General features: G+C 44.2%; 1 protein-coding gene across 1 annotated transcript; it reads right to left on the reverse strand.

Moving 5' to 3' along the window:
• Positions 1-9,192: 9,192 nt before the first annotated feature.
• NRAS (NRAS proto-oncogene, GTPase) lies at positions 9,193-12,621 on the reverse strand. Its single transcript, XM_037410851.1, has 5 exons — positions 12,469-12,621; positions 11,904-12,082; positions 11,284-11,443; positions 10,340-10,463; positions 9,193-9,789 (listed from the first exon to the last, which is right to left on the reverse strand). Exons 1-4 carry the CDS (start codon positions 12,577-12,579, stop codon positions 10,344-10,346), a joined length of 570 nt encoding a protein of 189 aa, XP_037266748.1. The 5' UTR covers positions 12,580-12,621; the 3' UTR covers positions 9,193-9,789; positions 10,340-10,343.
• Positions 12,622-12,736: the final 115 nt, after the last annotated feature.

Here is a 12,736-nt window from a genome sequence, read left to right on the forward strand (position 1 = left end):
GTTCCTGCCACCACAGTGCAGCTGAGGAGCTCCTAGCTAGGCATCCATTGTGTGCAGCATGCTGCAGATGTGCCAGCTAATATGGCCCTGTGGAAGTCACCATTGACACAAGTTGGCTGGAGCTTTATGAACTAGGAGAAAGAATGTTAAAAGCTCTTCCACTGCCAACAAAATACCGCAGAACAAGAACTCAAGGGCTTTTCTGGTGACATCTCCCAGAAGCACACATTTGCACAGCAGTATATGGACACTAATCGAGCAGGTTTCACCAGCAGTTGGCAGCTCAGCATGAAGCATAGTGAGGATCAGTGCTGAAAGTTGGACCACACCACTGACATGTCAGACAGGAGGAGGATGCAGTCAGCAGATGAGGGGCAAAGTGGAAAGGACTGACACGCATGGCAGAAGTGTGCCAGACCTAAAAGAGATTTTCAGTAATGACCCTAGCCATTTTTTTCCCCACACAGTGTTGGTGGGGTCAAACCAGTTTATCCCTGTAGCCCTGAATTTGCAGTTCCAAGGTCCTAGCTGTGGGTTAGTGGGAGTGCGTAACATGGGCTTCCTTTCCCTGCTGTTACGTGGTAATGCAAAAGGGCTTGTGCTGAGTTACAAATATATGGGAAAATTCTGGCCCTAGGTCTATTTCTTAGCAGTGCAATGTCACAACAAGAGGATTTCAGTAACAAAAGTTGTTTGCTGTTGTAAAGCTGCTGTATCATCAACAGGCCCCAACCTGCTTCTTAGAACACAAAATGCAGTTTTTTTTGCACTATCCCATTATTTCCCAGTGTTAGGGACTCTGGGATGACAGGTGTCTCAGCAAGAAAAGTTTTCTGCTGACATGTAAGGCCTCAGCAAACATGAAGTAGGAAGACGAGGGCAGGGGGCACCGTTACTGTGGACTTCAACATGAATAAAGGAGATGAAGTATTGGATCTGTCCCCTCATGGATCAAATCCATTGGGAGCAGGATGCATTCAAAAGCCGTTACTTTAGGCTGGATCTCTGGTTAAAAAAAAAAAAAAAAAAAAAAAAAAAAGGGAAAAAATCTAAACCCTAAAAACCAATAAAGGTGTGAATAAGTGCAAGGGAAACTGCGAAATGTTTCATTTCCTGCCACAGAGAAAAGAACGCCACTAAGAAAAGTTTATCCGCTAAGCAGGAGCTTAGGGGTGCTAGGACAAGAGTTTACAAATGGCAGGTTCACGTATCAAGGGACCAAAAAGCTGGAACCATTCCATGAAACAGCGAGGGGCACAGCTAGCACCGCTGAGAAATAGCATCTTCTCAAACTGCTGAAAGATCGCTGTGACCATGTAACTGCTGTTTGTTTCCAGTGATCATGTCTGGCCAGTATCACAGCATACAAAAAGCCTACCAATATTCCCCTTTGTCTTCTGCTGTTTGAAATAAAACAGAAACAAAATAAACCCAACAGATCAGCCCTTCAAAATCTAAGCCTTTTTGCCTAATCATCACACCAGTGATTAAAAAGGGATTAGTAAGGTACAAGTTTAGCCAAAGCCTTCTACTTACCAAAGAACAGTACTTATCACAGTGTACAATACAAAGATATAAGTTCAGTGTTGATTGTGCACGAGTGGCCTGCACATAAATGAGCCACACTGCAGATACCATTCACCCTGAGGCCCTTTGGCAGAGCTCCTGCTTTACAACAGTCTCTGGGTTTCTCTGCAGCTGCCCAAAGGGAACAGCATTTTCTAGCCTAGATGACCTCAGCCAACACTGGATTGCTTTGCTATTTTTTATCTGTGACTCGCCACCCTTTGTGAAGATCAGGATGGGTTGTTGTTTCAAAGATTCTAAGTTTCATCCTCCCGCTGCCTTTGGTCACATCTCCACTTATTCACCAACAGGATCAGACAGCTGAGACGCTGCAGTTCCACAGACTTTCACTCCTGGTCATACGATGTGGCATCAGCATTTCGGGGGTGCAACTCATGCCCTTTCCATCTGACCCAGAAAATTCAGACTGGAGCTCTGGCATCACAAGTCACCAGCTGCTGACTTCCCAAAATCCGGCCGCAATACTCTCCTGGCATTTGAACTCCACATATTCATTTGCAAACTAAGCATCCCAGAAATGCCTAGTTTGACCTTTCATCTCTTTAGTGGATGAAAATTACACTCATGAAGGTCAACAGACTCCCACTGATGTTGCAGGGCTGGGCTTTAATACTAGCCTCATGTACTAGGACAGTGTCTATCACACCACACAGCACTGCAATTGTGAACACGCTCTTTCCAGAACTGTTTGGTGCCGATATTCTTCAGGGCTCTGTAATGGCCGTCATAAGCCCCTCTGTACTGTTCTGCAAGGCCTGGCTGGCCCTACTCCTGCTGCCTAGCTTGTGTTCCCCATCCCCTCAGACCTGCAGCACCCACATCTTCTGAGCTTAGCCAGGTCGACCAGAAACTCCTGAAATCTCTCTGACCCCTTTCACAGTGATTTCATGGTATCACTACAGGATACATTTACAGGACACATTACACTGCCCGAGGTACAATATTTTTCTTCAGTACAAGTAGAACAAGATTTAAATAACAATGCTATTTCTTTGCTGCACTACCCAAAAATGTCTCCAAGCAGGAATAAAAATACTCAAAGCCCCCAGTGAGGTCCCCTGGACTGCAAAGGTACCACACTATCAAAATCTCAGAGGCTACAGGCTAACGAGCCTTGTCTTTCAGACCTACCTGGAATTTTCACCCGTGACATCTTTGCAGCAAGTTTGGAGACCCTCAAGTAACACCCTACTGTAACAGAGCACAAGTAGCTGACTGACTGCACAACAGCCTAACACTACTTTTGCTGCTTTCCCTTCCCTGTAATTAGACTCTCCTACTCTAAAAGGAGAATAGAGGTCATCTGTAAGACTATTTAAAGTGCAACCACAAGCACTTGCACTGAAACCAATGAAAGCAGGGCTCAAATTTAACTTTCTTCTTTTTTTTTTTTTTTTTTTTTTTTCCCTTTTCAGTTAGGCTTTCATTTTACATTTAGTAGAGTTTCATTTGTTGTCTGGTCAGATTGCTACTTCCCAGGACAGTTGCACCTTTCTAAAGTGGACTGTGGAAATCAGTCTTTTAAGAGAGACTAAAACTGATGTCTTCTGTGTTGAACCAGTGGTATAAAGGAAATCCCTAAGGCACAAGGCTGATGTTTTCGTCAGAACAGGAGCTGTGGATAGGTAACAATTATGTGCTCTCACCAATCAGTGTGCTATTCAGAGAAGATTTTTCCTGAGAGAGGGGTCTGCTTAACAGACTGGATTTTAGCAACAGGAGTTGCACAGATGTCCTCACATCTTCCCAGCTGAATCAAACAAACAAACAGAAGGAAAATGCAAGGAGCTATATTTAATTCCTGAGCTTTTCAGGAACTGCCTTTATAAAACTTAGTATCATAATGTAAAGTGATGTTCAGTTCTGCGTGTGGTGAGCCATAACCAAAGCACATACTACAGAGACCAGCCCTTAGTCCAATCCCAGGTGTGGCAAGAAACTCCTCCCTTAAGCTCCACACCCTGGCCTGGATCTGGTAGAGCAGGGTATCAGTTTGGGAAGTACCTTTTAAGTAGATTCTTTCTAGCATACAGGCATTGAGGGCTGTACCCAGTCCTTTAGGGTTTCCTCAAACCTACTTCAGATCTCTCACATGAAGCTAGAAAAGAGCTCCTGCCTGAAGAAAATGCCCAGAACCTGTAGGCCCTTTGTGTTGCCAGGGTAACCCTGAGCTTCTGACTCAGCTTCCTGGTGGGAAGTGGGAAGCCTAAATGGGTCAGCAGGATACAATAGTTTTGATTTGAAGCAGAGTCTTTTCCTGTTTATTTATATTTCACTTATTGATGGAGATGAAAAATTGCACTGCCATCAGCACAAGTCAAGCTAAGCATTCAGGCTATCGTCAGCAGCCTTGCTGCTAGTTTAAAAGGTGACTTTGGTGAGAAGATTGAAGGGAACAGAAAAACTAGCACCCCAGGAAAGACAACATTGTTTGGCATGACATGTGCACCTAAGGGCTTCCTGTGCTATCTTTTGTAGGAACAGTTATGAAAAGGCCTTGTCCCAAAAGAAGGCTAGAGTAAGTGAAAGAGTTGCTTGGACAAGATAGAGAGTTAGAAATAACAAGTCATAGAATTTGTCCATAGGTACATGGGAGGCTAGTGGCACTACCAGTCAGAGAAGTCAGGTGAGCTGAGACCTGGTGCAGCATGTCCAGCTCAGATAACTTCCAGAGCATCCAGAAACTCTCTCTGAAACATCACTGCTTGATGTGCACAACTTCAAAACACATTGGGTAACAGTTAAGAAATTTTCCAGAACTCAGGGAGTTTTAGCCCCACTTCCCAGATATTCCCCAAGAATATAAATTGGTCCACCCCCCCCACCCCTGCAAATTGCAAAGGTGTGGACAACAGGGCAAAGCTGGGATGCCGTTACAGTCTTGATCTCTAAAACCTGGTCCCCTCTCTCATGTTGATAGCAGTCTTCAGTTTCTGAATTGTTCTTACTCATTCCCCAGTTTGTGAGTCCCCAACACCATGTTACTGTTACTGTTTAATTTAAGGTCAATGAAACCGGGCTCCTGCTTGTTTGCACTCCCACAAGGACTATATCTGCCCCTAACCTTTCTGGATATATCAGTATCTTAGGATTCACATCTGAAACCAAAATTAACCTTTAGGGTGCAGAGGTCATCTTCCTCTAGAGGTCTCTTGATCCCCTAGCTTTTTAAATCACAGGATCAATTCATGTGGGTTCACGATAGAAATATGAGTAAAGCTTGGGTATGCTGTGCTAAAGTTAGATCTACAGCCTCTACAAACTGAAGTGCCGACTACAAACAAGTCATCTTCCCACACTTTTTCAGCCAGAAAGTGAGTGATTCACACCCAGAGGCTTCAAAGTGGCTCTAAAACCCCACCACACTTTTATCTCTAGGCTGCCTTCATTCCACCTGGGTCTAGTCAAAGCAAAATACCCAAACATGCCAGAAAGTTGACAGTTTCAGGTATTTAGCAGGATCTTCCTCTCAGTCACCTAGCAGAGCAGTCATGCCACAGGGGTAGCTGTCCAAATATAAGCCTAGGGGCAAGTTTTGCTAGAAAATGGTTTCAATTCCTGAAGAAGAAAAGTATTAATAGAGAGAAGGTAATGGGTAAGCTCAGAAGGGCACTCCTTGTGTTGTGCCTTTTGAACAAAAGCACCTTGCATTAAGAGCCTCGGCAAGCTCTTCTCTCCCACATTGCTCTTAGTAATTCCCTACACAGATTCCTCTGGGGCTGTTTAGATCAGTCTCTGTTCCAGTATGCAACAAAAGCCAGTAAGTCCCTCAGGTGTGAAGTAGTTTCTAGGAACAGATGGTTACAGGTAACAATCAGGCTGGTGGAAAGCTTTCCTAATAAGCCAAGAAAACACTTGCTTTTAAGCACCCATCTGTACTCACATTCTGGATCTCTCCTTTTGGAACAGGCAGCAACTGCTGCAGCTGCACAGTGCAAGGAGCTTCAGAGCCCTGTTGCTAGGTGTCTGTCCTTAAAGTTACTTGCACAGTTAACAGGTTGGACTCTGGGTTCCACAGGCCTGACACAATGTCTTAGGAGAAAGGCACTTAGAGCACACTTACTGCACTGCTCAACACAGTGCCTTATTGCAACAGAGAAGTATTTTAGAAGACCAAATTAAGCAACTTAAAAGTCTAACAGAGAGCATGATTTGGACGCAGTAATAACTTCATAGCTGATTCCACTCTTGGAATATCAAGTAAAGAAATTTCCTCTCCCCCTTTTTTTTTGACTTAGCAAGCATCCTTTCCAAGGGCAAAGTCAGCACAAATATGATGAGGGACCCCACTGCAAATACAGGGACTGAACACAAAGGCAAGATGCACGACATGGCACAGATTGGTGGAGTATTAAAAATGGACTCTGGAACAAACCTGTAGTATGTCTCAAAGCCACTCTCACTGCTTATTCATGCTATAGTGGACACATATGATACAGCTGTTCATGCCATGTTACATGTGACAATCTGAGTGAACCTAGATCCCACAGAGAAAGCACGTAGCATTGACAAGCTTTCTGTAAGCCAGTTGTGGATCCCCTGCCCAGATCACTACCACAAAAGGAATGACCAAAGAATTCAGAGTTTATTCCTTAAAAAAATTTATTAAGAAGCAAAATAATTTACTTCAAATGAAAAGAGATGCATTATTGAAAGCAAATAATTATACAAAGTAACAACAAAAATTAGCCCTTGGATAAAAAGTCCAGATCCCAACAGTTCCCTACCATCCTGGAAGTTACACAAAAAGGCCTGGGGAGTAAAGGACCACATACAGGATCAGTGTGCAGTTCAAACTCCCACTACTTTCCTTCCCCCCATAGGCCTGAAGTTGCTTGAAATGCAGTTCTAAGTCATTGAACTGTACTAAAAATTACCATGGTTACTATCCAAAGTCCTACTGATGACAATAAGAACAAAATTTGAGCATTGCTGTTTGAACAAGACCATGGAGGAGGGACATCAACAGTAACAAGCCATAGAGTTACACTATCTCGTTACACAGCTGTTCGCAGTCTGCGACAACATAAATATTTCAGTTATTGGCACTGGTAATTTTTGAACAAGAGCTTTACTCTTTTTTTTATATTTTACATCTAAGTTGTTTATGCCTGTTCTTCGCAGTCACGATAGTAAAGTTAGCTTGGCACTAACATGGTGTTGTGCTGTTAGTTCTAAATAACATTTGGAGTAAATCTACAAAACCACCCTTCCTAGGGATCTGTCTTGTGCAAAAACTTATGTGCTTATCTTCTAGGTAATTCTGCCAAACGTTCTTGGGGTTTTGTCCTTCCACAGTTCTCTCTCAGTTGCCACCAAGATCAGGGTTCTCTTACATAGACAGCTGGAAACAAAGTATGACCCTTTACTTCATACTCATGATCGGCACAATACCGATTCTGTATCACTTGCTAGATGTGAAACTATAATAATGCAGATGGGAGTGCCACCTGTGCAGGTCAGCTCTGAGCACCCTGAAAGCCGATGCAGTCCCCTCTAAGGTTCCAAAGGTGAGATACATACTCACCTACCCTTACCAGGTCTTCTTCCCTTTTGAGATTTTTATATAGCCCACGAGAAAGGGAATGCCAAAGACAAAGTAGATGCATTTGCCAGTTCCCATACAATTCTGAGAATTCACAACTTTTGAGGTTACAGCTAGTACATTTTTAATGACAACTGGAACATGCTATGCAATGTAGAGAACTGATATGATGAACCTCTATCCAAAAGAAATAATTTTCCATACTTGACCACACAACCCCCAAACATCAAATGCCAGCTGCAAAAGGTGTCCGATGGCCACAGGCAGCAGGCAGTCACGCTCTGCGATACAGCTTGCCAGGAAAGAAATTCCTAAGTTTCCCAAATAATTAAAAAACATACATGCACCCAGATGACAAGATCTCACCATTCCAACACACTGCAAATTCCACGTTGCTGTCTTTCCAAAATGCTGAGCCTATGTGACCAGATGCATATCCCAAAAGCTATCATTTTCCACTTCTATTTTTATCAAGTGAACAATAATGTGTCACACATCTAGAAGCAGACAGTCATCTCCCGCCATAGTGCTCAAAGAGTACTTTCACAAATAATTTCTCTTTTGCACCAAAGAAAAGCACTGCTTGCTCATGACACGTCAGCTTGCAGTGGCAGTAATTCTGCCACGTTTAATCTGCAGGCATCAGATCATCTTCAAACAAACCTGACTCGAGTCACGGCCAATGCTATCCATAATGCTGCCCACCATTGTGTATGTTGCTAGAAAATGTTGTTTTATGTAAAAATATTATGGTTTTAATTCTTATCAGTGTTTCATCAGTCAAGGGTAAAATAAATTGCAGAAAGGTATTAGTAGGATTATCACAGATAAAATGTGATGCAGATCAATCCTCTTCATTCCAAGAAGAGAATTAAGAATGTAAGTAGTGAAGGAAGCATTATTAACAGAAACAATTTCTTCTCTCAGTATTTACTGACTTTTAATTTCCATTTGAAATTGAGAACTCCAAATTAAGACCTATGACTGACATGAACAAACTGAAATCAAGCCTCTTGCAATTCCTCTGCTCACGCTGGTTTGGCAGACTGACGGAACGCTCCCTCTGTTGGCCGAAGGCCCGTTACTCCTATCAGAGAGCAACTGGGAATTCAGCTTTGCTGTGGGATACACTGTCTGACCACACAGAGCAGAACCCAGCATCAGCAGCACAGGAACTAGGGAAGGACACAGTATTACAAGGAACACCAGTAGGCTTTGCAACAGTGACCACACTTGTACGTCCCAATTAAACGGGGTGACAATGTTGTTCTAGGAAGTATTCGCACAGCTTATGTAGTAGCAATTCTCTCATACTTTGAGGCCTGTAGAACAAGCCCAGAATTCCCATCAGTACATCATATGCCTTCTGTGTGGTCAGCACTGAACTCTCTCCCTCATTTTGCAAGGATGCTGCAATCAGAAGGTAGCTCAGGTTTCTGTTAGAGCTCATCACCTTCTCCCCTCTGTCTGGACAGACTAAGCCATGACAACCACTGCACCAAACACAGTCAACTCGAAATCCCACACTCCTCCCCTGACAAGGAGACTCTCCACCTACACTTTATAGAGAAATTTTGAAGAGACTGTGTATACAATCTGGTAGTAAGAAAAATATTTCAGAATAAAATAATTTGCAAGTCACAGAGCTGAATAACAGCTGACCAAACTAACTAACCTCCAGTTACTAGATTAACTATCGAGAAGCTGCCCATAAATGTCGGCAGTTAATGTTAAAAATGAACAGCTGACTAATTTGGTCCGACTTGGAAAAGGAAGAGATCTGAATGCTGCAGAAAACCAATATAGAATAGGAACAGTTCCACCTATTTTTCTAGAAACAAAGAAAGTAAAAAACAGATGCAGTACGTCCCCCTCCCTAGTTCAAGAGTCTTACAAGTGCCTGCTGGATCTTCCAGCTAATTAATTCCTGTTTTAGTATCCTGCCAGGCAAAGAGATCACCCACACAAGACTTGCCTGCTTAAGAGAATTAGCTCCCAAGAAATTCCAGTCATCGGGGTTTTCCTCAACCCAAGGGAACAAGAGACAACTTCAAATCTTCTTAGCAAACAGGCACTTAAGTGAGGAAAGATACCTCCTTTTTATTACAGAAGACGAATGATCAGTTAAGTGGTACTCCTAGCACAAAGGAGATGTTCAAAATATGCTGCAGAGGTGCACAGAGAGCAGATACCAGTATGACACGTGACAGGAGCATTCACGGTGCAAAACCATTTCTGACATTACCTGTCAAGCAATTAGTGCCACTCCTCTGACAACACTGCAAATCAGAATCCAATAGAGAGGGGACAAACATCACTTCTAGCTTTTACTCTAGAGGTAAAGTGTCATCTTTTTCACAGCATTTAGTCTCTGTAGTTCACTTGTGACTGGTTTTCTTCTTGAACAAACCCAGATAACACAGTGAGAAAAAAATCCCAGTACATCAAGAGATGCAACTGCTCTGTTAGCTGAGCAAGGAGGTAGATGCCACAGATGTCCTCTTCAGATGGCGCACAGAAAAAGACCTTGTGCTAATTAACTGGTACGAAGATTCTGGTCACTGGCACCAACATACTGCAGGGCATCAGCATGAGATGCAATACAGTAGCATTGAGACTCGTCCAGCAGCTACATCTGAACCGCATATTCTTGGCATCTGGAACAGAAAGGCATCTCTAATTAGCTGCTGTCCAACTCTGTGATGGACGGGCAGTGCAACAGGGTAGTACAAGTCCTGAACTGGTCTACCTGTTTTTACAGTGATGAGCAATCTCTTTTAAGTAACTGTTGAAAAGAATTTCACTCGGGGAACTCATACATTTTGTTAAATTATTTTATTTGGTTAATCTTCAAACAGTGCGTATTCCAACGGAACACAGCACAAGAGAAGCTGCGCAGAAGTCAAATCATCAGCAAACGGCAACTGTAGAACTATGCGCACTCCTCATTCTAGTTCGGGTGGCCACAGTCAAAACACTGCTGTGAATATAATTTCCTTTCTTAAGCCTTGCTAACTACTTAGAGAGGAAAAACCCCCTTTTTTTGAAAAAAACCCAACAATTGTAGATTCTAAACTTCTGGGTGTCAATGGGTCGTATAATAGAGAAGAAAACCACCTAGAGCAGCTAGTATTTCTAAGCCATGCTTATCAACAACTGAGAGATGTACGGAGAAGTTGTCAGTGAAAAACTTACATTACAGCTTACCTTGTCACATCACAACGCAAGACAATCCCATACAGCCTTGATTGCCATCTTCGTTGCTGTTGAGTTTTTTCATCCGATACTGCCGGATCTCTCTCACCAGCGTGTAAAAAGCATCTTCCACACCCTGAATGCAAATGATCCAGGTAAATTATTTTCTTTCCTGAAGCTTTTGAGATCACTAGCCTTAGAATCCCTTAACATGATTTGAAAGACATGCATCTACAGGAAGGAGAGCAGCCAGCTTATCCCATAGCTCCTAAGAGGAAGAAACTAGCACTTATGTCCAAAACTTTCCACTTACACTCCTCTTTCTCTGAGACAAACAGCCAGGGCAAGAGCTATTAAAAGAAACAAGGCAAAATGTAACTGTGGAGAGGCCCCATGCAGGAAACAAGCTACTTCTTTACTAATCACCTCTGCTTTAGAATTCTTAGAATTTTCTGGCTACTGCTTAGTAATTGCACCTTTTCTGCTTCACTCCACACTGACGTAGGCAGAACACACGCTGACCAGACAGAGTCGCATATTCAATGCAGCTCTGAAGAAGTCTATTAGTCCAGTCTGGGGAATTCTTTCTGTAAACATAATCTTATAATTAGCCTTCATTAAGAAGCCAAGAAAACGGAATAGATCTGGGATGACTAACCACACAGTCTGACCACTTCTCAGCAAAAGCAGATAAAGTTCTCTTCTTCTTACAAACATGACTCACTTGAAAGAAAGTCAGTAAAAGTTTGGAATGATCTGTGGGCTGGCCTAGCCCAGCGATAAACCCAGAACTCTTTCAAGCTAAGAGTGAGTGGGGAAATCAAAAGCTAAACATTTCAAATAGATTTAAAAAATGCTTACTCCTGTAGGTAAGAGAGAAAGTACATGGGAAAATGTTAGACCATTCTGCATTCAGCATACAGGAAGATGTCAGAGCATGAGGGGAAGCATCTTACCTGTCTTGTTTTAGCAGATGTCTCTATGAAAGGGATTCCATAGCTTTTTGCTAATTCTTGAGCCTGTTTTGTGTCTACTGTTCTTGTGGGCAAATCACACTTATTCCCAACTAGCACCATTGGCACATCATCTGAATCTTTCACTCTCTTGATCTGTTCTCTTTAAAAAGAAAAATAATAATTAAAAAATTAAGAACTATTTGCTAAATATAAAAACTGTTTTAGTTCAGTATCCAAACAACCGTGTCCTACAAAAATACATATTAAAGCCAGACAGGACCTCAGGGGTTCTAACCTACAGCAGTATGCCTAATAACGTCATAAACTCCATCTTCTAGTCCGTGTATAACTCTGCCCTATTTGCCTTCTTACCCACTTTCTTAAGCGATTACATTCTGTATGCTCAAAATATCATCCGATTAACACAACAACCCAGGTAACTGTCCCACTCAGTTGACTAACAATGCATTGACACAGAGCATAGATAAGCGAGAAAAACTTTCTGCAAGAAATGGAAGATTTAGTATTTGCCTATTATTTAGTCTTCACTGGGTCTAACAGCAAATGGGTCTGATGCCTCTTCCCACCTTCCCTCCGTGCGGTAAAGACCCTGATAGTACCTGTAGAGGTTAATATCAGCAAACGATTTACTGTTGTTAATGGCAAAAACGCAGAGGAATCCTTCCCCGGTTCTCATGTACTGATCACGCATGGCACTGTACTCCTCCTGCCCTGCCGTGTCCAGGATGTCCAACAAGCAGGTCTCCCCATCGATGACAACCTGCTTTCTGTACGAGTCCTGCAGAACGCACCAGCGAGTCTCAGATGAGGAAAACATTGCGCTACTTCTTTCCACCTCAAGCATTATTAAGGAAAAACAAGACCAAGAGCACGATTCGCAGATTCGCAGGAGCTTTGCGAGCCCCCCCGGGAAGAACGCTGCTGTCTGCAGCCGCTGCCAGGCCCCTCGCTCAGGAAAGGCCGCGACCCGGCTCCTCGGCACAACCCCCGGCCGGCGGGCAGAGCAGAACGGCCGCGGCACCGTCGCCCCGGCATGACCGGGAGCTGCAGCCCGCGGGGGCGGCGGCGGCGCCTCTCGCGGCCGCTGCCCGAGGGCGGCGGGGCCCCGGCGCGGCCCCCCGGGACTCCCCTGACCCCGCGCCCGGCGCCGCGGGCCCCGCTCACCTCGATGGTGGGGTCGTACTCGTCCACGAAGTGGTTCTGGATGAGCTGGATGGTCAACGCGCTCTTGCCGACACCGCCGGCTCCCACCACCACCAGCTTGTACTCGGTCATCGCCCTCCCGCCGCCGCCAGCCCCCGCCCCGCCGCTCCCGCGAACGCGGCACGCCCGGCCCGGCCGCTTCCGGCTTCCGGTCCCGGCACCGTGTCATCACCCGCCGCCGGAAACCCGCGACGCCGCGACTTCCGGGCCCGTGCGCGCGGCGCCCCGG

Source organism: Falco rusticolus, chromosome 17, assembly GCF_015220075.1.
Source record: "Falco rusticolus isolate bFalRus1 chromosome 17, bFalRus1.pri, whole genome shotgun sequence".
NCBI classification, from domain to species: Eukaryota; Metazoa; Chordata; class Aves; order Falconiformes; family Falconidae; genus Falco; species Falco rusticolus.